The following is a 26,217-nucleotide window of genomic DNA, read 5'->3' as shown; positions in this document are numbered from 1 at the left end:
AATAAAACTGACTTGAACTGAATGTATGATGTCAGTTGAAGCTGTGAAGTGAAGCAGCCTGTGGGACACAACTCACTGCATCACAGCTCCATTTTGCCTTAAGTCTTAAGTAAAGTCAGGATTTTATTTTGCTAAGTTCAGTCAGTTTTATTGTATTTCTTGATCCTCCTGTAACTGTTTCTGCAAACACCAGATCATAGCTGCGTAGCATCGATATTTTACGATACATTCAGATCGATCGAACCTTAATCGATCTTCAGAATACGTTCCAGGAAGAACTCTTCAATGAAAGAAACTAAACTCATCTCTGAGTTTCCATCATCAGACAGAGGGGAGTTAGATCTGAAAGACTTTATCATGTATTACAGCCTTAAAACAATAAATCACTGACATTGATGTAAAATTTGCAGGTTTGTGTGATTTATTTTACAGTTAAAGGTTTAATTCTCACTGCCACAGGATGAGTATTTCTGTTTATCACAGCCAAAAACAATCTTTTAAACTCTGAAAAGGTGTCTTTAGAAAAGCAAAGGTTAAGACACTAAAAATAGACAAAATAGATCAAATACGAAGCCTTTTCCTAACAGCTTTCATGAACTAAATGAGGTTGTACTGTTATTGTAAACATGAACATTTAATACCATTCATCAGTCAAAAAAATACAAAAAACTCTTTTAAAGCTCTGTAATTAAAAAACATGTATTTGTACAGAAATATGTCAACGAGGTTGATTCAGATCTTTAAAGGTGGTGAGTGTGAATGCATCATTCACCCATTCAGTGCGTGGTGCAGTGGAAATGTACTAGCTGTCAGCTCCGTGTGTGCACATGTTCATGCATGCATGCCAGTGTGTTCCTTCTTGTGTGTGCGTGCGTTTGTGCACATCATCAGGCTAATCTGCAGTTTGCTTAGCCGCAGCCGAGGCCGTGTTGGGGTGAAGCAGCGGAGGAGCTGTTTGAAGGGCAGGGCCTTCACAAACGGTCAGCTTTCATTTTTTAAGCTCCAACGAGTTGCAATTCATGAAAAATAAACTAGAAGCTATAGCAGCTGCGTGGTTGTTTTTGCCTGAGAGTACAATTTCTTTTGCTCGATTGGCTTTGATCAGCAGGGTGGATCATGTTTGTGGGATTCAGCATCTTTACACAGAGCAGCCAGTTCGATTTTTGACTCTTTTCCTCCTTCTTTGCTATTTCCAGAATTACTATCAGAAAGGACACAGTCGTTGGATTCTGTGAACTAACCGTGAATTAATCAGATAAAATGATTCTTTCTGCACTAATGCAACAATATAAAATATATTCTGTCATATTACCACCATTTATGGAGAAGAAAATAATACCTACTTATGTTTTGTCAAATTCTTTTTAAGAAAAATAAATACGCGGCCATCTTATGATTTACATGGACAAACAACACCAAGGTCACAGAAGACAAAAACATACTTCCAGAGAGTTCGCTTCGTTTGAGGCCCTGTGAGAGAGCTCCAGGGCGGACTGGCTGCTGTCCACGCAGCGCCTGGAACGCAGCGTGTCCCTGGGGTCCCAAGAGCACCGGGACCGTGGGACGCCGGGTGTTTCGGATTAAGAGGAGGAGGGGACAGAAGGTCATGAGGGCTTTCTGGCCCTGCGTGGTGACAAGGGGGTGGAGTCCCGCTGCCAGCGCTTGTTGTTCCCGCTGTAGAGGGAAGAGATGGAGGCATTGTTGGGGGCCTGCTGCTGGGGCAGAGCGCGGCGGGGGTACAGCGGCCCCCCTCTGAGCAGCACCACGTCCCGCACAACGCTCCGGAAAGGCTTGCTGACGAAGCAGTAGAGGAAGAAGTTGACGGCGGTGTTGAGCATGGCCAGCATGTTTGAGAGGTCATAGGCCAGGTGCACACGCCAGTCTCTGTGCACTGAGGACACATACAGGTGGTAGATGATCACCACAGTTCTGGGAGCCCACAACACCGAAAACACGGAGGTGATGGCGAGCAGCATGGCGGTGGTTTTCCCAAGTCTTCGCTGTGGGCCACGCTCCTCCTGGCAGGGCTGCTGCCTCTGCCGTAACCTCAGCGTGTGGATTATCAGCGAGTTTAGGACCAGGAAGATGCTGCAGGGCAGGAAGTAGATGATGGTGACGTGAGTCCAGACGAGGACCGTGTCCAGCGGCGTGGGCGGGTGGCTGTTCCTCCACATGTCCGACCACCAGAAGAAAGGCACACCTGAAGCGAGGGATAGCGTCAGCACCACCAAGATGATCTTCCTGGCTCGCGCCGGGTAGCTGATCTGGCGGTGGAGGAGCGGGTGGCAGAGCGCCACGTAGCGGTCCACCGTGAGGGGCACGGTGGACCAGATGGAGGCGTGGTTGGCAGCGAACTCTGCAGCGCTGACCGAGTGCAGCAGGAGCTCGGGAACATCGCGGTGAAACACGGCCGTCTCCAGCAGGAAGCCGACGAAGATGATGAAGAGCTGGGAGAGAATATCTGATCCAGTCACTGCCAGAAGGTAGTAGTACAGAGCTTTCTTCGTGCGGGACGCCAGTCTGGACAAGGCCACCGCAGTGAGGACGTTTACTGGGAAAAACGGACAGGAATGTGATGATTTTGGCTGCAAATCTACGAATTAATTTTAATTTATTTAAAGGTAAAGAGAACACAATCTGGATTTCATCATGATTGACTATATAAATATGTTCATGCTGGACTAAAATGAAGGATCTTCAGCTTTCCAACACTCCTCATTACCTCCTGAGCTACAGTCATGACCTTAATCACGCCAAATCATTACAATATTTCTGTATTCAACTGCCTCTTTATCGATATCTGGAGGTATCTTGCTGTCAGAACACAGCTTATTAAGTTCCATGTTTACAATTCATGTGACACATTAAAATTGATGAAATTACAGCTGAACAGTTTATTCTGAAATTATGCCAAATGATACTTCCTTTTTGACATTAAACGATTATTCACATTATCATGAGATTCCTGTTTGATTGATGCCAACCTCATTGAAGTTTTTTTTATCTTACTTGTTCACATAAATAAATACCTTTCTTTACATTTTTGTTGGCATCTTACAGCCTTGTATAGTTCAATATAATATTAGTATTAATAGTTTAAATGCAGGTTGGTCCTTTCGATAATCTAAAAATGATTTAACGACATATTTACAGTTGTTTGTATGTTTAAATTAAGTAACATGGGGTCTAATTTAACCAGAGATATTCCAGATAAAATGAAGCACACCTTATTTTTTCAGTGTCATTTGTTGCTTCTTCACAAATAGTATGACAAAACCAGTACTAAACCCATCAGATCCCAGTCTTTCAAGACAGGAAGTCAGCTTTATTTGGAACTGTCTTGCTAAAATAAACTTATTTGCTCCTTGTAATTTTTGTGTTTTATTATCTATTATTAACTCTAATGTATAGCTATTGCAAAACTACCAAATCTTGTAGATTTTTCTTAATACTAAATGAGAAAATACCTGATCTAAATCAGTATGAGCCAAAAGTTTAACACAAAACTAGTGCTAAATGCTAATTAGCCTTGAAGCTAGCAGTGAGTGCCATCCGTGCAGCAACTTGTATCTCTGTTTGTTTGTTAGCCTGTTTAACTATTACGAATATTTAAGATCCAATAGCTTTTTCATAACACTAAATGAGAAAATAGCTTAATATAAATCAGTATGAGTCAAAAGTTTAACACCAAACTAGTGCTAAATGCTAATTAGCCTTGAAGCTAGCAGTGACTGCCATCCGTGCAGCAACTTGTATCTCTGTTTATTTATTTTTTTTTATTAGCCTGTTTCACGGTTTGTATTAATTTCAAAGCTTGCTTTCTCTTTTTTTCTGGAGGTTGTCCTCTCTGCTTTTGAAAGACACGCTGCTTTCTGCACGGATATATTTCCACAGTTTGGAAAGTGAAACGGCTGACTCGGGCCCTTTGGCTTTCAGATTTATTTACCTTTTAAGGACAGTTAGTGATTTGACCTGGAGGTCACCTGAATGTGTTCATGTCTTTGGTTGTTTTGAACACTATAAATCCCTGCTGGATCAATACCAAACATCACTGATTTATAGCAGCTTTGTCCATCAAATTTCTGTGAGCTGGTAAATTTGAACAAAAGAGAATTAAAAAATTGTTGGCTTGTGTGATGGATAAATAAATACTTAACTGATTATGAGATGATTAGATTGACATAAACCTGTGAGAATAACCATCAGTGGGTGTATTACCTCACTAGTCCATTAACACCCGTAATGTACCTCTAACTGACTTTTGTATTGATTTCTTAGGTCTTAGGTCCCCTTATTGTGCTCAGATGTGTTTACTGTTTACCTGGTACTCCTACGCAGAGCAGAATGCTGTAGTAGACAACAGGGATGAAGCCCAGGACACATTTGGACCTCTGCAGCTCCTCAGGTTTCAGGCCCAGCTCCTGGTGGCCGGATGCTGTCACATTGGGCCAGTCGATCATGACCTTGGTGCTTCCCCTGGAGGATAAAATGAGTCAGGAACAGAAAACCATGATTTTCAAAAGGTACAAAAAGTACAAAACAGCAGAGCATTTAGATGTAAGTTTAGTCTCCTGGAGGTCCTTGTTCTTGGAACATTTATTTTTAAAAACCTGGGGCACAAGTTGTTGGAAACATCCAGATTTAAGCTGATTTGGTTAGAATTGGGATATAAAGGATGGTGGTGATGATGATGAAATGACATCATTACAGCTTTTTAATTCCTCTACCAGCTCTGCTCTGTTGCCCTTAAAAACCTTAAAAACAAATCAGTGAACCACACTGTTATATAGGTTCACATATTTAGCTGTTGAAAACACACGCCACCCTGAGCAGATACCCCCTCATCCAAGAAATGAGGATCAGCTGTATTAGATAGTAAGCTGCTTAAAATAGGGACTTTTCCTAAAGTTCCTACCTGCCTTATCCAAACACTTGCCATTTACCCAGAATTTATGAAATGATTTGAGATTTACGGCTCCAGTCGGAGCCGATAAACTCAAGGCTGAAAGTGTTGGACGACAGCGTTGACACAAAGACTGACGCCTTGTTGGTTTTGGTCTGTTTGTGGGAGTTAAATCTGCCGTTTGTAATCCTAAAAGTTCTGACTAAATGGAGTAAAGCAGATGTGGTTTCTGAAGACTTGAAATGACACACTTTTGAGTCCAAATATCACATAATTTTGCCATATTTCTGTAAACCAACAAATAGTTTTATTATGGATTAATAAACTGTTTATTTTCAGTTAATCCTTTAGTCTATAAAGGTGTGAAAAAAACACTTTTTTTATAAATTGAAAGGCATTATCAGACCATCACAAGCTGTTTCCATCATTTTCTTTTTATCTTTTATGAACAAATATATTTTTATGCAGATTTGTAGTTTGTCTAGTTGGAACTGAAGTGGAACACAGGTTCAGCCAAGCTTCAATGAATACATCATATAAACAATAATTCACATGAAAGAAGTCTTCCAAATAATAACACCAAACAGTCTCCAGTTAGTTCTGAGTTACTAAATGTTTCAGGTTCATGACGTGAAAAAGAGTGAAAATCTATTAAATCTGCAATTTTACATGACACAAGTCTCAAAGTAATGGATTTCAGTCAGTTTATTGTTGTGCCTGCATCACATTTCTGTCTTTTACAGGCAGGGAATGTCACTTGGTAACGGTTAGACCTTGAGTTGGGAAAACTTTGAGAACAAGGTGGTTAATTAGAGAAAATTAGGGATAATTTTCACATGTTCAGGACATCGTGGTTGCTTTGACTTCAAGGTTTGCTGCTTCACCTCCTGTCAAAAAAGCACAAGTTCTGTGTGGAAGAAGAAAAGATAAACTCTGTTTTTGTGTGTACTTAAACTGAGTCACATACGTACACTGACTCATTCTTCGGTCCTGGAGCACCCGGGGGGCTGATTTACCGTAGTTTATGACTTTGGTTTCCAGCCCTGCACCCTTCTGCTTTGCAGTCACTTTTTGTGACTTTTTGATGGCGTCTGAGTGGCTTTTTCAACATGACATCGAATTCAGGCTCCAACAGAAGCTGAAGCTGTCCACTTTTATTTCACTAGAGGACTTCAAATGACTTGTAGGAAGGCTGGTGAGACAGTCAGTGCACATGTTCTGTACTTAACTAGTTCCTTTTTTCTTTCATTTTATTATTATTAATTATTATATGTTCCTGTTTTTGTCTCTTGTACGTTCAGTTAATCTGTAACTTTGTGTTTTGCTGCCTACCTAAAACAGGTCTCTCTTGAAAATGAGACCCTGGGTCTCAATGAGATTTTACCTGTTTAAATAAAGGTTAATAAAATAAAATAAAAATTCATGCATACGGCTGTGCATGTGCAGGGCTCAAACAGAGATTTGTTTTCAGGGAATGTGGGGGGTCATCCCACAGCAGTAGGAGGAGCCAAAGAGTTAAAACGTACTAAATTCTCGAGTGTTACACTAAAAGGTTTCCTCCTGTTAAAAGGGAGTTTTTTCTTTCCACCATCGCCTCATGCACACTCCTAACAGGCCGACTCGAAGAGAAGTTTAGGTTTAATCTGCTGGTTTCATAAGCGAAGCAGCTTTTTAATTGGCTTTGTATGAACTGGACAATGATTTGGAAATGAATAAATTGGATTATGATTGGATTACAATGAATTGGATCGTAATTGATGATATTGTGATTGGGTGCTATATAAATAAAACTGAATCAATCCGCCTCAGGAATCGTACACTAAGTCCAAGCTGCATCTGGTGGGTTCATAAATCTGGAAAATAGAGCCATAACCAATTCTTTTTAAAGCCCTGAGAACTTTTTCTTCAAAATGTAGATTAAGAGGGACTCTAAACGCAGTTTAATTTACAAAAAACGATCAACCTTTTATTGGAGCAAGGGGACCTCGGTTAATACATTAATATATATGTGTCACTGCATTAGTCTGATGGAGACTACCCTCTCTTTCATGCTACTGCGTGTTCATATTGATCTCTCATTAACAGCTTCAGATATAAACAGTGGAAACAATAAGCCGGTTAAAATGCTGAGTTTGAACTCAGTCCATTAAGCTGCAGGTTCACAACAACAGATGGGCTGACAGCGATGACCCCGTCACCCTCTCACGGCTCTTTATCCTCCTGTCTTCTCGTTGTGACCTTTTCACCTGGGTGCCATTCATCCTGTTTTTCACTGTCTGCTGCTACTCTTTCTGCTCTCCTAATTCTCTCCACTCATCCGTGAGGCCATATTTGGATTGTGTTATCTCTGAAGCTTTCAGTGACAGTCCATTTGTAGATGCTCAGCCAATGTAAACATGATAATAGAGCCACAATCACCCCATTCATGAAGGGACACTCCTGATGTGAGCATGGCACTCACCACCATGAGCAGTTGGTCATATTTAATTACTTCCATAGTCGAGCCTATTTATGTGCCAAAACACTGCGCTCCACTATATGACCGGGACCTTTTATGGCCTGCAGCAGCAATGTGATCATAACATTTAGGAGCATTGAATAGCTTTAATTCACCTGTCAGCACCATAAACTAGCAGAAAGACCAGGATCGAAACGTAATTTCAAAGATCAATGATGTGATTTACAGTGTAGAAAAGAGAAAGGTCAGTATAATGGAGCCTTTTTCACAGCAAACCACCTTCCAGGTTTCCTGAATTATCTTTTGGCTTTAGGCACAAAAACAACTTGTATTTACAGGAACTTTCCATGAAAGTACGGATCCTTCAGCCAGTTGTTACCTGCTAAAGACTTCAAACTATTTGGAAAATGACTCATTTGATGTTTCAAAAAGCAAAAGACAGGATCATCACAGGCTGCCATCTTAAAGTTTTGCATAGATAACTATCTCTGGACTTCATTTATTCCTCCTTAGATTACATCTGTGGCTTCATGTTGTTTTGTTGAAGCATAAAACTACATTAATTAGTTTGTGGAACACGTTAAGTTAACACTTCCTTCACAGTTTAACGTGCACTTTTAGGGTAGATCAGGGTTCAGAGTGAAACAGCAGACCTTTGTTTTTATGGTTAAAGTTACACCAAACATGAAGGAAGCGAACATACTGGATCAGCTTTGATATTTGAGCTGAAGCTGAATCATTTCCATAACTCCTGCAGACGCTGGAGAATTTGGCTAATTTCCTCTTTGGCTCCCTCTTCAGTTATGGGATGTAACACCACTGTCCTGAAAACGAGGGCTCGGTCAAATAGCCTGTATCCAAGATATTAGTAGCAGAAAAGATAAGAGCTACTCAGATTCTCTGAATTCTCCTTTAGCAGACGAAACACCTTTATGAGAAAAAGGAGATAATTCTGCCCAACAGTTCCTGGAGACGCAGCATTGTTTTCATCCACTCATAGGGACAGAAGGACAGAAGGATTTAAAAGATTTATAATCAAGTAATATTCTGTATTATCTCTATTATTATCTCTATTATACTACATTTGTAGTTTTAGTGCTGCAGACTCACATCACAGCTGAGTGACAGCGAGGTCGTCTTTTCCATCTTTCTTTCACTAACTTAAGAAAAGAACAACTTAAGAAAGAAGAACTTAAGAAAAGACCGAAGCCCAAATCTCTGTGTGAGCCCTAAATACGCACAGCCAAACGCAGAGACCATAAAGTAAAACAGCGGGGTTCAGGGATGGAAATGGGGCTGAAATACCCCAGTTCATGTCTTTCACCCCCCACAGACACACCTTCCGGGTGCTCTGGGGCAGTTTCTGGGGCAGTTTCAGGCCCAGAAACGAACAAAACAAAAGTTGTTGTACGTCAAAACAAGTCAGATGCTCATAGTTACGGAGGCCCTTGAGAGACGAGGAGTTGTGTTATCTCGCAATAATTACCTAGTTCCTCGATCCGTTTCTGAGGCACCGAGGCCACGAGACACAGCTGAAGCTCATGAATTAAAGGGACGTGCATAAAGGGCCATTTCGCAGCTTTTTTGATGTAGAGCATCCCACACTTGGTCCAATATGAAAACCACAGCAGTAAGACTGGAATGAATTACTTTACAAAGAATAAAGATTCATAAAAAAACAGATAATCTCACAGTTTTAGACAAGTTTCTGCATGAAGCAAAAAAGTGTTGCGAGGGAAGAAGAAGAAGAAGAAAAAAAGGTCAAATCTGAGATACATTCATAAATAACCCCTTTTTTCTTTCTTTTTTAATGATAAGAGAGTCTCAGAATCCACAATAAGTACTCTAAGCTGTCTGGAAACTCTGAAATACATTCTGGATGTCCTGAATCTGTTTAATTCACAACTTCTACAGCTGAATACTTCACTGACTCGACCAGTTAAGGCATCTGAAGGTAAAATATCTCTTTTACAATAAAGCCAAAGACAAGGTTTTTTTGTTTTTCATCAGATATTAGTAGCCAAATAATTATTTCAGCCGCGTTTTTCTTATTTACAAAGTGTTTTTTCAAGCAACAATTTGTCTTGGAAACAGCAGAAGAGGGGAAGAAGTTCTCTGTTCGTCCCTGAAAAGTTTACATCGTAATTATGTGACCGAAAGCTCCAGAGCATAAAACGATTTGTCTGCTCTGTCAACTGCAGTTTTCAAGGTCAAGACTGAACTTTCACAGAGACTTTAATCCAGAAATGAAATGCCACGTCCTTCGGCTCCGGAGGAAATGTGAGCTTCGAGTTATTCCACTTTGTTGTTTTTTTAGGGGCTTTGTTTATCAATAAAAAACGTCTCCGATTTCCCTCCCCGTTATGCAACAGCATTCCACGTGCTCAGATAAGATGTCCTATTCAGTATTAATAGGTGCGCAGCTCCCATAGGAGGTGTAGTGTGTGTGCAGAGATACATTCAGGGGCTGCAGGGTTGCTAACGGCACACAGCAGCGTGTTTTATTCATGCACATCATAACCTGGAGTTTAAACTAAGTTCATTTACTATCACTGAAAGACTGAAAACAATTATTAAATATTTCCCACCCAAATTAGACCTAAATATCTATGTTTTTTCCTGTATTAGCTGTTCCTTATATTTACATTTTGTAAGGGAGGTCAGTAGTGGATAAAACATGCATTTACTCATATTCAGCAACCCCAAAAATCCGCTCAACATGTAATCTGAGTCCATTTTAAACCTCTGAAACCGATGTTTGCCATGTCAAAGCCTCAGTAAACTCTGACCTAAGCAGCCAGAAATATATTTTTACGATCACTGGAACTTACTTCATCACATGCAGTGTTTCTGGATAAAGTGAAAACTGACAAAACAGCACAGTTTGGGTTGAATTTGAACATCTCGGTTGCATCCAACCTGTGAGATCGTTCAGGACCAACAGTGAGAAAGATGATGAATGAAAAGGTCGTCACAAAGGACCAGTAATGCCTTCAGATAATCAATAACCCACAGAACCAAGGACCTCTTAAATCCTTAAGCTCGGAGAGTTCAACATCTCCTTTACCAGAGAAAGCTCCTGTTTCCTCCAGAGGTGTTTTATTAGAGCCTCCCTCTGGGAGTTACATGTGTTCAACACAACAAATCCAGTCGAGCCTCAGGACATCAGTCGGTGCAGATCAGAGGCATATTTTTGATTAAGACTCTTTTTTTATAGTTTTCCCAGGGTTGAAATGCAGCTGGGGGCTGCAGGACACAGCTCTGCAGGGGGCTCAGAGCCCAGGAAGTTGAACTGAACTTCACTTAATTATTCATCGAGAGACGCTGCACCTGAAACAACAAGGCTGGGAAAGAAAGGGTGCTGCCAGCATAGCCGCTCGGCAGACATATCGCTGTTTCCCATGACAGCACGACAGATGCATGCTGCTGTTTGGGAGGAAAGTTAGAGGTTTCTTCTTGGATGCTGCTCAGGGAAAAGGATTCCAGTGAAAATCAGCAGCTGACAGACGACAGTGGAAAGAAATTACCATGCAGATCGTGAGTGGAGCGGCTGTTCAGAGGAGCCTGAGGCCAAAATCCTGACCTGTGGTCAGAGCTGTTGGGACGACTGAATCCAGAAGTAAATTCTGACAGCGCAAACTACAGGCTGGGTTGATGACAAATGTCTGTTTCTTGGAAGATTTGGGGTGTGAAACTACAGGAAAATACTTTAGGTAGCACAAAGTCAACAAGGAAACAAATGGAAGTGACACAATCCAGACGTGTTTCGCTGATTAACTTCGTGCTCCAACACGATGTGTAACAGCAAACGATCTTTCTACAGATTTAAAAGTACGTTCAGCCTCACAGTCGGCCGACTTACCTTCACATCCAGTTTCGCGGCGTCTCCACCTGGATCACAGCCACCCCTCTTCGCTGCTGTTCCCCCCAGAGGCTCCCACAGAGTCCCTGCTGGACGCTCGCTGAGGAGTCAAGGAGGAGGAGGAGGAGGAGAGGAGTCCAGGCAGCCGGTACATCACTGCAACAACTGAGCGGAGCGAGGGGAGAGAAATGAAGCAAAGGGGAGAGAAAATGAAGGGGAGGGTGGGGGAGGAGACTGATGTGAGAATAAGGGAGGAAACAGATCAGATGAAATGGAGAAGGTGCAAGAAAATACGAAGGAAAACCACACGGGATGAAAAGTGGTAATTTTCCCTGCAGAAGGAGCTAATGGAGATTTAATCCTGAAGTGTTTTCACGCTGGAAATGTGACAAAACAAATACGCTGAAAGCTTCCAGACTATATGCCAACCACATACAGCCACGATGAAGCTTACACAACCCTGCTGAGCAAAACGTAACTCGTTTATCAACCAAGGAGTGATTATTAAAAAGAAATCAATTTCAGTTTGACAAGCTTCACTGGCCTGACCATAAACATGTCGTAACACATTAATTATACAAAGTTTCTATGTAGAAAACTTAATAGAAAATAGAAATATTTTCCCACAGTTTGGTCTGTCTGACCTTCATCAGGTATCTACAGCTACGTTTATCTACAGCTACATTTATCGGGTATATCTACAGCTACGTTTATCTACAGCTACGTTCATCTACAGCTACGTTTATCGGGTATATCTACAGCTACGTTTATCTACAGCTACGTTCATCTACAGCTACGTTTATCGGGTATTTCTACAGCTACGTTAATCTACAGCTATGTTTATCGGGTATTTCTACAGTTACGTTTATCGGGTATTTCTACAGCTACGTTTATCGGGTATTTCTACAGCTACGTTTATCGGGTATTTCTACAGCTACGTTTATCGAGTATTTCTACAGCTACGTTTATCAGGTATTTCTACAGCTGCGTTTATCGGGTATATCTACAGCTATGTTTATCTATAGCTACGTTTATCGGGTATTTCTACAGCTACGTTAATCAGGTATTTCTACAGCTACGTTTATCTACAGCTACGTTTATCGGGTATTTCTACAGCTACGTTCATCAGGTATATCTACAGCTACGTTAATCTACAGCTACGTTCATCAGGTATATCTACAGCTACGTTAATCTACAGCTACGTTCATCAGGTATATCTACAGCTACGTTAATCTACAGCTACGTTTATCGGGTATTTCTACAGTTACGTTTATCGGGTATTTCTACAGCTACGTTTATCGGGTATTTCTACAGCTACGTTTATCGGGTATTTCTACAGCTACGTTTATCAGGTATATCTACAGCTATGTTTATCTACAGCTATGTTTATCGGGTATATCTACAGCTACGTTTATCGGGTATATCTACAGCTACGTTTATCTATAGCTACGTTTATCAGGTGTTTCTACAGTTACGTTTATCGGGTATTTCTACAGCTACGTTTATCGGGTATTTCTACAGCTACGTTTATCGAGTATTTCTACAGCTACGTTTATCGGGTATTTCTACAGCTGCGTTTATCAGGTATTTCTACAGCTACGTTTATCGGGTATATCTATAGCTACGTTCATTGGGTTTATCTACAGCTACGTATATATCTCCAGTTACGTTCATCTCGAGCTACGTTTATCTACAGCTACGTTCATCAGGTATTTCTACAGATATGATACCAATTCCATTTTGAGCACAAGCTCCGAGACCTTTTCCAGTGCTGTGATTAGTAAAGCCAACTTTGCTGGGTTCTTCAGTGGAAGAATCTCTTGCTTTTACGGGGTTTTAGGGGAGGTTTTATTTTTCTTGTTGGTGCATGGTGGTTTCTACGTTGGAACTTTTTTTTCTGAGATTCTTTGTGGATCCAAATCAACTCAACCTGAACGTTAGAGTCTTTCTGGCACTCCAGCTTGTGATGTCGAGTCTTTTGGGGAATTGAAGGTCTCTGGTTGAAAACATTCAGTTGCTTCACTGAGTTCCAGCAAGTCTCTTTTTGTGGTTCTGAAAAATCTTGTGGTTTAACTTTTTCAGGTGTAGAAACAGATCAGCTGGACACATTTCTGCTGAAGTGGGTTCTGGTACAGACACCTCAATGGGTCCATGCCGTTTTCCTCCATTTCATGGAGTCATCTGATGCTCACTTTAATCATATCAATTTGTTTTCTGCTGTAGCTCAATGTGACATTAGTGTGAGATTTACTGCCTCCAAATGTTTATCTTGAAGGGCTTCACCTCATAAATTTCATTAACTAATTTAGAGCTAATTTTAAAAAAACAACCCAATAACTAGGTTGGCTGCAAAAAAGGATTTGGAAAAATACTAAATTCTGAAAAACCATCAGCAAACTGGCTGGAGATGTGCTGTTAAAAAAAACTGAGAGATGAACAGCAGTTATTCTTCATTAGGTGTATGTGTGTTCTTAAATCATTTTTTGGCTTAAAATGGCATAAAGCTGCATAAATAAAAGGCAAAAATCTAGTAGATTTCTGCTCTTTGCCGTACCCTAACACCTCCGTTATAAAGACAAATCTCCATGTGTGCCCTGCACATGTACAGCCATACATGTGAGTTTAATGTTGTGTTGAAGGGACCATAAAGACGCCATCAAAAGCCCACAAAAATAACCCTAAAGACTTCAGAGCAAAACAAGTGTGATGCAGGGCTGGAAACCAAAGTTCCTGGGCCTCAGTTTCAGGCCCGGGAACCTGCATAACAAAAGTCCGTAGCTTTAAGGTTCAAACGCTTAACTAATATTGCTTTAATTGCAATAATTGTCAACTAAAATGTAATTATGACAGCTACATGCACTCAAAGGTATAATTTATTATTTGTCGTTTTCTTTTCCTTGTTCTACTGATAGTCAAATACGGCGTTAATGTACAACGACGCCCGGACAAATCAACTCCCGCTCCAACCAACCTGCACAGATTCAGTTTGTATACAATAATATACCCACAATTATTGGACAGCTGCAGCAATAATAAGTCATATGACCATCATTAATACCATTATGAGCTGTCCTTATATAATAAACTGCAGTATCTGTCCCGTCTGTTGGTTCTGTCCCAACTGGTGGAGTGTTGTACGAGGCGTGGAAGAGTTGCAGATATTTTAAAGTAAAACTTGATTTATTTAAACATAAAAAACAACATAAGGCTGAGCCGGATTACAAAAACTTAACTATGACTATGAAGAAAAAACTTGATTATGACAAAACAAAATCAGACTGTGACTAATGACCAAAAACATGGGAACAAACCTGAACCTGGAAACTAAATACTGAGGGGAGGTGATTGGTGACGGCGTGCAGCTGAGGGGGAAAACACAGGTGAAGTGAAGCTGATGACCACGAGTTACTGAGGGAAAAACATGGTAAAACATGGTAAAACTAACTTAACAGTTAGTTAACAGAAAGCTAAAACATGAAAACTAAGAACTAAAAACATAACAAAACCAACAGAGGTGACAGTATCAACACATGCTTCCATAAATAGCAGCTAATCTGGTGTCTGCGGAGCTGGAAAAACTCAGATTATGTGAAATGATAATTCATCTAACTTTAACATGTGGCAAAATAAAACGGGTTGCCATATTTTGACTGTTGCATTAGTGATTACAGACGTTGCTGTAAACTTCCACAGGCACAATGAACAGTGAAATGGAAGAATCCGTGTGTTACAAACCCTGATATGTCAAACAGATTAGACTTTTACTGTGAAACAAAAAGGTCCTGACAGCCGTGATGAAGGTCAGGACTCAACCTGCCGACGGCTGCCTCAGCTTATAAACTATGACCGTACGAAGACAGCTCACCTGTCTGAAGTTTAGTGGGCTATGAAGCGTCCTGTGTCAGGAGACAGGACACAGACAGGAGACAGCTACTTCAGCCCCTGCTTACATTTGGTCAAAAGCTGGATCACATTCATTCTCAGTAATCTGTTACTTGAGCTCTTTCTTCAGAAGATAAACTTTATCGTTCCCCACCGGGAGGTTTGGCTTTAGCTGCATTCAAGATCAGTCACATACTTCTTAATATCACAACGCAAACTGATCCCAAACGGAAATAGAAACAATGATTGGTCAGGCTATTGTAACTGGTGAGAAAGTAGGCATTAACAACAATAAGATGCTGGTGAGAACCTCTAATAAGGCCCGATGTCCTCTAAACCCTGTTCGGTATATATAACCGTTTCTATTTCTCTTATTTGGTGTGAGGTTAGTTTTGGCAGCATTACCGACAGAAAGACACAACTGTGGGAGTTGGAAACCCTGCAAAAGTCAGGTATTTCATTCATTTATTTGTCTAAATTTAATTTAATTTCCACAAAGCTCACGGGGCTGTTAAGGGGTCCAACTGCAGGCCTCTGAGCACTGAACGCACCGTATTTCAGCAAAAATAGAGTTTTATTCTTGACTATAAAACACTGCTCCAGTATTCCAGAACTGGCTAATGTCACAATCATTATCTTACAGTGTTTGGGAGTTTAAGATGCTCGGTTTGAACTTCAGCAGGTCGTCTGGACCGCCTCCACATGACTAAATGCATTGAGTTGCTGCCATGTGATTGGCTGATTGGCTATTTGTGTTAACAGGTAATTGAACAGGTGTTCCTAATAAAGTGGCAGGCGAGGGTCGGTCTGGTATGAAGGAAAATCAGGCAACTACATGGCTTTCTTCTCCCCTCGATGGTTAACTATGTGGTTACGGTTTCCATGTTTTTCTATTAATTCATTGTGATTCCTGTTATTTTATGTGAACTCTGACTGTAAGAAAACAGCTTCGTGACACATTATCATCTCACAACTTACAGCCGTAGATTGTACCACTACTAAAAAATGCATTAAATGATAGTTTTCCTAAACTTTAATCTGTGCAGCATCTAATGCCTCCAACAGAACTTCGAAAAAACTAATATAAAAAAGATATATATGTCCATCTTTACATATCTTCAGCTGTGGAAGATCATGGCTAAACTGTCATAGTTGCTTCTTATACATGAGACATCTTTGAAAACACATCTGCTCACATCTGAAGACAACGTCACTGGAGCTGATCAGTTCGTGATTCGAACCTTCGAACTGAATCAGGAAATCGCAAGTCTGAGGTCTCCGTTAACCCACAGCCTACGATCTCAGGCTGGCTGCTGCTAATTCCACCAGACGAGTTAGCGGCTGAGTTTTAAGCCACAATCTAAAGATTTTGAGTCCAGATCATTATTTGTAGGAGCACAAATAGATTTCTCACAGATTATTTCCCATCATGCACCTGGCTGAAATTCTAAACAACAATGAAGTGGACCGATAAGTAGTTTTTAGCCACAGCTGCATTTTAAAGTTCTGTTTTTATTCCCCTCATCACTCCCTCTGCAGGTATACTCAGGTATATGTATTCCCAGTCCACTGTTGGTCCTTATCGGATCATTTTCATGTTATCTGTGTTTGTTCCCTGTTAATTTTTTCTCCTCTGAGATCTCTTTGTTCAGTTCTTAAGACCTTTGAGACCATCTGCCTGTTATGCCTCCCAAAATGTGACACCGTAGGCCATTTGAAGTCCTACTTTGAATTGCAATATTTAGTTTTAGCTTAAATAAGCTGCTTAATGTTTATCTACATTAAGCAGCTTATTTAAGCTAAAACTAAGGGTAAACTAATAGTCGGATTTTATACAAAAACAGTGGTAAAAACGCACAAAGAACATTTTTTTTTGCATTCTGATTTATCTCCAAAAATAAGCCTGGAAGTGACACAAAAAGCCAAAGGAAAAATGTAAGAATAAAGTAAAGAGATGGAATTGGGACACGGTAGTTCAAATGGCCTCCAGCGAATGACAGCCAGTAGCACAAATGTAACATATGTATTCTTAACAGCCTTTGAAACTTAACATAATTAGCAGTGAGGAAATCACCACCATCAGTGGATCTGGGAGCCGACTTGTTGTTTTGCACAAGACAAATGTCTCCTTAATTTAACTAAATCCTTTCAGAGCGCACGTCTCATGGCTGCAAATTGTTGACGATAGCCGAGCTCCAAAGCAAACAGGGAGTTTAACGAGCAGATCTGATGGCCTAATTCATCTAAAGTGTGTTGACAAACCATTTGCAAACCTGATCCCTACGTGAGCTCGCTGTGACCCAATATGGCCGCCCTCACCCTGCAGCTGCATATCATTGTGTGTTTATCTGACATACAGTATCGTACCCCTGACCTTGCCCTGCAGCAGGAGGTCAGTCATGCCAATAATGAACCTTCCAGTTAATAATAATGCACAGACATGATTCGTTATCTATCAGACCTCTTGGACCGGAAGCTGGAGGTAATACATTTGTTTTGTGACGCTGATCAGTAGGAATTCGTTTCTCCTTTTGTGGACAGAAAAGACTTCTGGAATAAGGCTCACTAAGGCAGTGGCTTACACTGATAGAAGAGTAGCTAAATTCCCCTCCCTGTTTTTCGTACAATCAGGGATGTTTTTGCTTTTTTTTACCACATTCATACAGACAACCGGCATCATAACTTCTCACATACTTATGTATTTGCTACATATGTCAATTTTAAAGTCTCTACCTTTAAAATTTACTTATTTTATTAGTTTAAAAGACTATTAATTAGTCCTGCTATTCTATTATATTTACTTTAACCAGATGAACCCTACAGGACTCAGATCTTCTGGAAGAGGACCCCTAATTTCACCAAAATAAGAGCTAAAACCTACACAGTTACCTGTTAGCATATGGAGGTAGTTTTTTAGTAAATGGTGCTGTGTGGACTTGATTTCTTATGACAAAGGGAAGATATCTTTTTGATAAATGCCTGTATAGACAAGTGTCTGTCTCAGTTTCTGTCCTAATTACTAAAGTGGCATCAGGGGTTCTGGAGTTGGAGTTTTTACCCCACCAACTGCAACCAGTCAGGAATCAAGACCCCATCTTTACATACTTCATATATTCTGCCCTGCCACAACCACACCGTCAGATTGTAGGCTTTGCTTCGGCACACTGTCTTCTAGCCAACCTCTTTAGTTGCTGCGTGGGTTTTTGCGATGATCCTCATTGTTTCCTGTACTAATCGTGAACTCTATCCAGCCTTCTCCACCTGTAGCTCCGGCCCTGTACAGCCCAACCTAGTTTCACTTCTCTCCAACCAGCCAAGTCTCTAAACCGTAGAGGCCCGGCCTCCATTTCCTGCTTGTAATCTCTGACATGGATACTTTCCATGCCTGCTGGAAACAGCTCAGCCTGGCCAAGCCTCCTGCCTATTTGCATTCTTTCAGCAATAAATCACATTTTGCATTCAGACATTTCAAATGATGCAAGTCAGCTTTCTGGGTTCACTTGTCCTGTAGCTACTTACCAAATACCATGTCAATTTGGACCATAATAAGGGTCGACACGAAAGTAAGAATAGCCCTTAAAAACTGAATTTCATCAGGATTCCCATCAGGTCTCCAAATTTAGACTTCTATGGGTCCTTTCACCACTTTAACTGTACAAAGCAGTTATTGTGCCCACTAGAAGATAGCAGCTGATTTGGCTTTGCTATGACATTACGTCCATGGTGATAAGATTGTATCACCATAGATTGTACAAGAACATTGAACATGAACTGTCTTTAAAACGCAATACCACAGACGGCCACTAGGGAATGCCTTCAATGTTCCACTGAATCAACTAAAACTAATTTGATTCCTAAAGTAACAGTAGAGCAAATCTTTTTCTCTTTGTCTCCCCCTACAGTTGTGGGATGTAAGAACGCTGTCATAAAAACAAATCTCCCTGTTAGTCCTGCACATTAAGGCACTAAGGTGTGGGGCTGGAAACCAAAGTTGTGAACTGTGGTATCTCAGCCTCTGAGCCCTCTGGGCTAGTCTCTTCTCCTCTAACTTCTAAAGCGTTGCTCTAACCTGTTTTCTTTCTGTTTTGCTTTTTTTAAACTTGAGAAAATGGACATAATTGAATGAAATCAAACTGAAACTCTCCTCTGTAGGCTGGATGGATGTCATCATATTTACAATCATTGTTGATCTTAAAGTCAGATAAAGCACATTTTGAAATTTTGACCTTGAAACATACGTTGTGTTTTAGACTTTAGTTACTTTAAAATATGAAAAGGTAAAGAGACATTTTATTGAATTGTGGAGTTGGAGTTTCTTCTGTCTAAAACTTAAAATCCATGACGCAGTGGGATTGAGTATCTGGGCAAGCACAAGCCAACCTCAGTCCTAACACTCCTATAAATGGGCCCTCTACGATGCACAGAAATAGGGCTTCCCTGGATGCTCAGACTGTCTTTTTAAAACAACAAGGAACAATGAGAAAGGGAAAACCGGATGATTTTTATGAAGGCTAACCGGGGGCTTTTGGTGTGAGCGACCACAGCCGCTCACGACGCTCACGACCCGCCGCTTGTACTTCTTCTACCGCCGGAAGCGGCCAAAGGGGCGGGGCTTATATGTATAGCAACTAGCAGATATATATAATAATCCATCCATACAGCGGTTCCCTCTTTCACCATGGATCGTACTCTGGGCCTTCTTTGTGTTTGCGCTCTGCCGTTTTCTGCCTTTTTTCCACCTTTTTTCTGCCTTTTTTCCACCTTTTTTCCGCCTTTTTTCCACCTTTTTTCCGCCTTTTTTCCGCCTTCGGAATCCAGATCGGCCCTAATTACTAATTCGTCGCGTCGCTTCACTGCTCATTTGCATAAAGTTGAGCCTTTCTCAACTCTTGAAGCTCACGAAGCTCAGAACGCCGGCCGCTCATTGACGCCAGCTTACATTGAAAATGAACGGCAGCTGGCCGCTCACGCCGCTTTTGGTGTGCGCCCCCGGTAAAGCTGACATGGAAACACTCCAGCACAGTGAATCAGATCAATGCTTGATGGAGCGAAAGAGGAAGTTATGGCTACGATAGATTTCTGGATCACCACCAAAACCCGCCTCAGTTTTCACTTGATATTTAAAAAAACTGGTATAGGAGATGGCTAATTGTTAGAAAAATGATATAGTTATACTATGAGAAAAGCTGCAAGAATAAGAGTTTCTGTGATGGGGGGGGGGGGGCATCCTCCTGTCTTTTGGTTCTCATAATACTATGTAGCAAGCAAAAGTGTTTTGACTGTCTGAACTCGTCTTCCCATAACATTAAATGGACAGTAATGCCTTTTCCCATAATATCGTGTGGCCAGCAAACATAAACAATATAAATAGCAATAGCACCATTTTGTTAGCGGACAACTCTGAGCAGCTTCCTGACAGGTTGTGCCGACTCGTCTCTTTCTTGCAAGAAATAAATGTTTTGTGTTAATCGTTTCCAGCGACTCTGAGCCTAATTTTGAGAGAATTCTTCTAACACTAATATTAACAAATAAACTGCTGTGACTGCCAGATTTGAGCCAACGTCTCGGCTAAATTCTCTGCAGTAAGGACACACTGTGAGGATTGTACAATTTAACGATGTTAACTTCATCTACAGCATCAAGGTGAGTTTGCACTTGGCTCTGTGATGGACTGGCGACCTGTGCAGGGTCCGCCTCTCGCTGGGATGGGCTCCAGCCCCCGACCGACGGATTAAGCAGGGATAGAAAATGGATGGATGGATGGAGTTTGCACTTGGTAAAACTCGGTTTGCCTCATTGGTGCTGCTCATTTGAACTGCTCTGAGATCTGTTCAGAAGAAGAAGTCTTCACAAACAGTCCACCGGTGCCTCAGAACAAATAGCACTAATCATTTTATTAGAATTCTTTTATTTACTTGCTTGTTTTTATCAATCATGTTTGGCTGAGTGGTCAATAACACATTTGTCTGCAATGTGAAAAACTCAAACTATTGTATATATTTTGACTAATGCCTTTTAATAACCTAATTTAATTTGTTACGAGTATCTAGGTTTTACCGATCTGCTGCCCAGCAACGCTTGCAGATGTGTAAAAATATCTCTGCTGTCTCCTGAAAGTCTACATCAGTGTCAAGCCTACAAAAACCTACCGAGGATATTTTTTAGCACATTTCATGTGCCAGCACCATGTAATTTAATGATAAAGTTTCAACATTTCACATTTTAACACCGAGAGTCAGTCTGTGATTGGTTAAATACAAAACAAAACAACAACAAACAAGCAAAACAGCCCATAGAACTGTAATTTACAGTTTTACATGGTACTGACAATAAAAAACTAACGTTATTGAGTTAAACTGTTAAATTACTGCTTTAAAAGCTTCTGGAGCTTTAAATTAGCTTAACAATAGCTAAATACTTCTTTGTGGGTTTATAGGTCAAGCTAATATATATATTATACGTCACCTATATTTAATTAATCTATTAATTAATTAATGAACCTATCAGACCTCAATTTAATTAATTTTAATTAAATTATTTAAGTAACCTATTAATCTAGGCTAAAAACATATTTATTTCAGATGGCTTTTAATACCCAGTAGTATGGTGACACTTTTATATTATCTTATTCAATTTTGCTGTATTTTATTGCGTTTACTGTTATTTTATTGTTTTGTACTTATTCTTTTCTTTATTTATTATCTGCTGTAAAGCACTTTGGTGCCGAAATGGATTGTTGTAAAGGGCTGTAGAAATAAATTACATTTAAATTTACATATTTAGTAACAGTTTCCTCTCATGTTTTATGTGGTTAATTTCTTGAAATAACTCTTCTCCAAATCAATTTACTGAAGTTGCTCAGTGTTACATTCTGAGGAAGTTGTATCCTGCGGTTTGTGCATCTTTTCTGTGATTTATAGTCTTTATCTGCATACATTTCCCGCATTAAAGCAAATGTTCTTGAGGTCTAAAAGAGTTAGAAAGCAGAGGTAGTCGAGCCGCCTTAGTGAGATAAATCGATGCTGAGGCTGAGCTCGTCTCACGGTGACCTCGGCCTGGACGCCTGCCATAACCTCGGCTTTCCAGACTGTCACTCTGTGAAGCCTTCAGGCCATAAGACTCTGTGTCTGAAACCTGAGCCGCTTTCCAGTGAAACTCTGCCAAATTAACTCCACTCAGACGTACACTTTGTGACTGCATGTTCTCCTTTAAGCAAATTCATCCTGCTAAAAGTATTCCACTCTTGTTGTTGCTTTACAAATGACATAATTAAATGTGTATTATCGAAATTGGAATAATTGGGTGTTGGCTGCTGGATGACTGCAGCAGTAACCAGTAAGAAATGTGCTCTGCAGTGATGAATATTACATTTCCGTCTTATTTGTTCAAGTCATACCAAAGCAGTGACTCCATCTGGCAAAGACTCCTCACTATTTATCTCATGAAGACCTGTATTTGACTTTTAGCTGTAAAGCAAACACGAATTCAGTGATAATCTCAATATTTAAGTCCAAGTGATTACACAGTTAGATTTAAACACTGTTGTGGACAACACATTTAGGCTGGGAAACATAATTAATCATTCTGTAAAGCAAATAGTAGACCATGGACTGTAGGAAAAAAGTTTTACTCTTAAATTCTCACTTTTTTACACATACATTTCCCTAAAAGTACTAAAAGATTGAAATGTAAAGGCAGTATCAATGTAAATCCCTAGATTTTTCTGATTATTTCCCATCATGCACCTGTTGGAAATTCTTAACAATAAAGCCGACTGAAAGCAATTTTTCCCCCTTTCTGTCCTTCTTCTTCTTCTTGAAACACTGCAGAAGCGTTTGTGCTGTTGACATAATGCATAATGCTCCTCCTTTTGTACGGTCCAACTGAACCGTGCGTTTTTCTGGCCCATCGCCATGGTTACGCTCAGCCACAGCTTCTTGTTTAGCACATATTGGTTGAAAACGCAGAACGACTGAGCTAGACTTTAGATAGACATTTTTTTCAAAGCTCTTTTCCTATTATCTCGTAGGAAGAAATTATGGGATTAAAGGGACGATGGTGATGCGAGAAAGACCGCCTTAAAACAGCCTGGACTGAGTTTGATGACCACCTCACACCAAATGCCTCCTGTAAGATTCTTCCTCATGTAATTCACTTTTTTTAGTGTCTTGGATTTTATGTCACGTTCTGCTAATGTTTCCTAGTTTTTCCACTGAAAAATTAATAGTCATCGGATCCTGAGATTATGGCGGTGAGCCTGGAGAAGACCGAGTACGTCCAAAATGTGACCCAAAATGCACGACTAAAGGCTGAAAGCAGGCTGATGTCTGGACTCGGACCAAAAGGCAGGAACAAAGCAGGAATTAACAGGATGGACCAAGAAAAGAAGAGAAAAGAAGGCATGAAGGAGACAACGTAGTACTGCGGAATAATAAGGTAAAGAGAAGCAAGGAGCTCAGAGGGTGAATGCAGGTGAGTATTGATCAGAACCACCTGAAGCTGGCTTCATCCGTCCAGCAGGGAAGATGGGAGTGGGCGGGGCTTAGCAGAGGAGGTGGAGCTTAAGAAGTGAGTACTTTAGAAATGAAAATCAGAACCTTTCAAACAAAAGGGAACTAAATAAATCCCAGGGTTGTGTTCTGGGGGAGTTTTACACCTGCTGGTGGCTTCAGACGCCCTGATATATGCTCCCAGGAGCAGGAAGAAGGGTTTTTACACTATATGTCACCTTTTAAAGCTTATTATATGGAGTTATGTATATTGATTTAACCTGAACCTCATCCCAAGAAAGAGAATAAAATGTCTTGTGTCATTTTTGATTGATATTCTTTTTCTTTTAATTTCTTTTAGTGGAGTTTCCACTCGATGTTGTGTTAGTGTTTTGTGCTTTAAGCGGACTGTGTTCAGCAGCCCAGACTCTGACAGCTGGAGCTGCAACCGGTCTGACCTCTGGTGGAAACTGAGTGTAAATGCAGTGTTCTCTGGCTTTAACTGCAGAAAAGGAACGTAAACAGAGTTATTTTACTGTCACCTCACATTTCATATGCTAATCTTGTTCCTCTACTTGTATCTCACAGCACAAATAAAGATTTTTGCACAAAAGATGAGGAAGTTATAGTTAATATGATGCTTTGTAATGAAAAAACTGCTTTAATGATTGCAGAATGATCCAAAATGTTATGATTCCAGGTTCTCAAATGTGCCGATTTACAACATTTTCCTTTGTTCTGTACAATGCTGTGACCTTTGACCCATTTTTTTTACACCATTATCTGAATTTTTACAAAGCAAAAGACTGAGAGAGAAAACAATCCTCAAATTGATCCACTCAGGAAATAATTATCAGTTGCAGCTGGAATGAATGAGAGATGAAGTTCAACCATCTTTAAAAAGCTGCTTTTACACAGAATATATTCAGCAACAATATAAAAGAAGAACAATTGAACATCAGTTATAGTTTAGAAAAACATTTTTCTGAGTCACATACTTTACTTGGAACAGAGTATTTATACCGTCTTAAAACTTTAACTCCTTTATAAATACAAAATAAGTCCTGAAGGATGTGAATACTTACTGAAAATAAAAGGCCAATCATGAGGCTTTTTTGCTTGGATCACAGATAAATTTGTAGGTTTGGTTTGATTGTTGAAGAGGACTAAGCTTTTTAAGCATTTTTAAAATGTTTTTTACGGAGTTATAGTCGAAATAATGATGATTTGAGTGATTTCTTTGTGAGCTTCAGAGTGCAGATGAGCCTCTTGGTGTAACTTTAGGACACTGAAACCAGCATAATCACTGTTTTTCACCCCTAAATTAAACTGTGCAGAACTAAACATTTGTTTTTCTTTCCTCTTCGCACATACATGTCGAATCACTAGCAAAATACTTTGAAGCTTTTCACTATTTTTAATAATAGTACCTGATAATATTCTGAAAATCTGAAAGGCCCGAAACCATCAACAGCAACATGTTAGGAGCTGAAAGTCGTTGTATGATTAACCGGCTGCTGGCGAGCATCCAGCCACACAGACGGACTCAAACCAACAAACATAAAGTGAAATGAGTGTTTAAAAGGAGAATCTGAGGAGCTGAATTAAATTCACAGACGGAATCGATGGCTGAACTTTCTGTCAGAGCTAATGAAGCGTTCTGCAGCCCGAAGCTGTAAATAAATTGGTTGTGACAATATGTCACGCACATGTGACCCGGGTGAACACACTGACACACATAACTGCACGTGAAGAGTGTAAATACAGTTTAAAGCCATGCAGGCAGACCTTCCTGCTTATAAACCGTTCTTCTTTTGTCTCAAATAAACATGAATCATCACAAAGTAGTTTATGTATGAAGAGAAAATTTCCTCCTCACTAAAACCTTTTGAGTTACAGTTAAACCACTTCATTTATGTGGCACTAATGCTGGTTAATCCTAATTATTCCACTTTATTCTCAAAGTATTTAGACTTTATTCCCAAAGTATTTCGACTTTATTCCCAAAGTATTTCGACTTTATTCTTAAAGTATTTAGACTTTATTCCCAAAGTATTTAGACTTTATTCTCAAAGTATTTCGACTTTATTCACAAAGTATTTCGCCTTTATTCACAAAGTATTTCGACTTTATTCTCAAAGTATTTCGACTTTATTCTCAAAGTATTTGGACTTTATTCACAAAGTATTTAGACTTTATTCTCAAAGTATTTAGACTTTATTCTTGAAATGAGGAATTATAAAAAAGTTCTTCCTCTTTTTTTCCTCAGTGACCCAAATATTCCACATATACAGATGAATAAATACTCCATAAATTTGTCTATTTCAGGTTTAATAATCCCAGATTTGTGATTATTCTCACCTACATTTGAACAATCTGTGAGCTGGTTCAGTGGGCTGCCCGACCCAGCTGTGACGGGCACATCTGTCCACATGTGGAGCCGTAGCAGTGTAAAAGTCTGTGTTTGTAAGTTGTGAGACAGAAACATCTCCAGATGTTTTCTGTGGGTCAGTTTTCACATGAAGGGAATCATGACCTGTGAGGACTTATGTGAAAAACTGTTAGCATGTAGCTCCCCGGCTGCTACTCATAATAATAAAAAAAAACACTTTGTTCAGAGAAT

The 26,217-nt window shown here is 40.1% G+C and overlaps 1 protein-coding gene across 1 annotated transcript; it reads right to left on the bottom strand.

Annotated features, from left to right (window-relative positions):
- Positions 1-618: 618 nt before the first annotated feature.
- On the bottom strand, positions 619-11,383 carry gpr142 (G protein-coupled receptor 142). Its single transcript, XM_072373566.1, has 3 exons — positions 11,224-11,383; positions 4,322-4,476; positions 619-2,551 (listed from the first exon to the last, which is right to left on the bottom strand). Exons 2-3 carry the CDS (start codon positions 4,458-4,460, stop codon positions 1,605-1,607), a joined length of 1,086 nt encoding a protein of 361 aa, XP_072229667.1. The 5' UTR covers positions 4,461-4,476; positions 11,224-11,383; the 3' UTR covers positions 619-1,604.
- Positions 11,384-26,217: the final 14,834 nt, after the last annotated feature.

This window comes from Leuresthes tenuis, unplaced genomic scaffold, assembly GCF_036924035.1.
Source record: "Leuresthes tenuis unplaced genomic scaffold, fLeuTen1.0.hap1 SCAF_20, whole genome shotgun sequence".
NCBI lineage: Eukaryota > Metazoa > Chordata > Actinopteri > Atheriniformes > Atherinopsidae > Leuresthes > Leuresthes tenuis.
Note: the sequence above shows the minus strand (reverse complement) of the source record. Positions and strands in the feature narration are given on the sequence as shown.

What these genes read in the sequence shown, in the direction of transcription:
- gpr142 (XM_072373566.1), bottom strand. Translation starts at nt 4,460, where the DNA reads ATGATCGACTGGCCCAATGTGACAGCATCCGGCCACCAGGAGCTGGGC. An exon ending in GCTCTGCGTAGGAGTACCAG is followed by an intron (nt 2,552 to 4,321) that starts GTAAACAGTAAA and finishes CGTTTTTCCCAG; the next exon opens with TAAACGTCCTCACTGCGGTG.